Here is a 1936-nt window from a genome sequence, read left to right on the forward strand (position 1 = left end):
CCCCTTCCTGGCATTGCTGCCATACGGGGTTCGGCAACAGTGGGGTAGTGCGCTAGGGTTGCGCATGCCACTGTTGCCAATAAACATCTTTTTTTTTTTTAACATTTATTTCAAAAATACACAATAAATGGTGGACCATTTAATTTTTTGGGACAATTTTAAGAAACCATGGTGCAGCCCAGCACTCGGTTGAGTGCCTTAAGATGGGGCTACACCTTATCCACCAGCATCCGTCCGGACCAGGGCATCCGTCCGGTTGTCACCTCCAGTCCGCAGCCTAGTCCAGCCCTCCTGGTCTCAATCTGCTTCTTCGCTGTCCTCTTGATCTTCATCATCCATTGGTGGCTCGCCGACCCCAGGCGGCCGAGCCCTTCCCAATGTAAAGTGCGTTGGCCCGACAACTTCCCTCCACCCGTAAATGAATTCCCTGAAGTACGGGTAATTATCCTCTTCCATCAGCAGAGGGAAGTCCGACTCGGCGAGGGCGAAGATCCCGCATTTTCTTGACAACCTGGCCAGGTGTCCTTCCATCGCGGTGCAGTCCAATACCACGTGCTCTCCTGTTTCAGGGACCCCACACGTCGGGCACCGGGGGTCGATGTTCTTTCCGATCACAAGTCTATATGGTACGGAGTTGAGATTTGAGGCTCCACTAAACCTTCGAATTCCTCTTGTGTCCAATCTTTACAATCCAAAATCCTTAATGCTCCTTACTTTATCACAAATAAAATCATCGATAAAGATATTAATGTTTCTTATGAGACCGATCTAGCCCAAATCAGATATCAATCCTTCCATTATAAAATCACTAAGAACTCAAACCCATTAGTTTCTAACCTTGTTTCCTCTTTTATTCGTGACAATCCTCCGAGGCGCCTGAAAAGAAGATGGCCTTCAGACCCTCCAATGTTGAATTATTATGATCTCACTTCAAATTTACTGGTGGTATTTTATGTACAGTTGTAAATGTCAATAAATGCTTACAAACATTTTGTCTCTACATCAAGAAATCAACATATTGTGCATTCATTTTGACAAACATCATGAAACCTACTACTCTTAAGAAGTATCTAAAAAATTCGACTAGCTTTCATTTTAGTTATTGTCACCCTACGATTTTCTAATTGGATTGGGAAGGTTTAGTTTTCATTTCATGGGTCCTCAGAATAATAAAAGTTAACCGAGTCAGTTTCGAGGTTAAAGGGATGTCTTAAAATACACTGTTATAACGGCCTAACTCTATTTGGCACTTTTAAGTAGTAATAAATAATTCCAATGAAAACTTTGTTCAACTAAACATTTAGTAGAAAGTGCCTCGTTTTTCCCTCTGGTTGTCTTTATTTAAAAATATATTTAAATATTTAGTTTAATTCTATATTTATATGAATTTTATATCATTTATTTATATTTATTGTATATAGATATATATATAACACTTATAAATTTTTCAGGTATGGGAGTGGCCATACACTACACGATACTGCCAATATACCTGGCTGAAGTGGCGGCTCCGTCTAGGAGAGGAGCTCTTGCCAACTTCTTTTCGGTGATGTGGTACCTCGGCTTCTTGTTCGATTATGTAGTCGGTACGTTCTTCGATTACGACGGCCTTACTTGGTTTTGTATAGGACCTCCAATAGTGAGTCTTCATTAACATAGTTTGGTTCATTATATTAATGTCTGTTTTAACAATGTTTACTAAACATTATATTTGCTACATAAAATACGTAATAAGAGAAAGAATTTCGATGATGAAAAATTTGGAAGTGGAATTATTAAACGTAATACATGTTTCCATGTCCACTTAGTCCAAATAAACAAGTCTCGCAAAATGTTCTGTATGCGAACAGGATAGCTCAGAAATAAAACTAAAATTACATCACTGTATATATATACTTTATTTATTCATCTATGCTGCCTAAATACATTAGGTTGC

General features: G+C 39.2%; 1 protein-coding gene across 1 annotated transcript in view; it reads left to right on the plus strand.

Moving 5' to 3' along the window:
* Positions 1-1639, plus strand: part of LOC106690502 (facilitated trehalose transporter Tret1) — a gene marked incomplete at both ends in the record, with an annotated part of 3514 nt that extends 1875 nt beyond the window's left edge. The window contains 1 exon segment of the mRNA XM_067049211.1: positions 1452-1639. Coding sequence (XP_066905312.1) covers positions 1452-1639 — 188 coding nt within the window.
* Positions 1640-1936: the final 297 nt, after the last annotated feature.

The sequence above is a fragment of the Halyomorpha halys genome, unplaced genomic scaffold, assembly GCF_000696795.3.
Source record: "Halyomorpha halys isolate HHAL.00 unplaced genomic scaffold, Hhal_1.1 Scaffold1748.1, whole genome shotgun sequence".
NCBI classification, from domain to species: domain Eukaryota; kingdom Metazoa; phylum Arthropoda; class Insecta; order Hemiptera; family Pentatomidae; genus Halyomorpha; species Halyomorpha halys.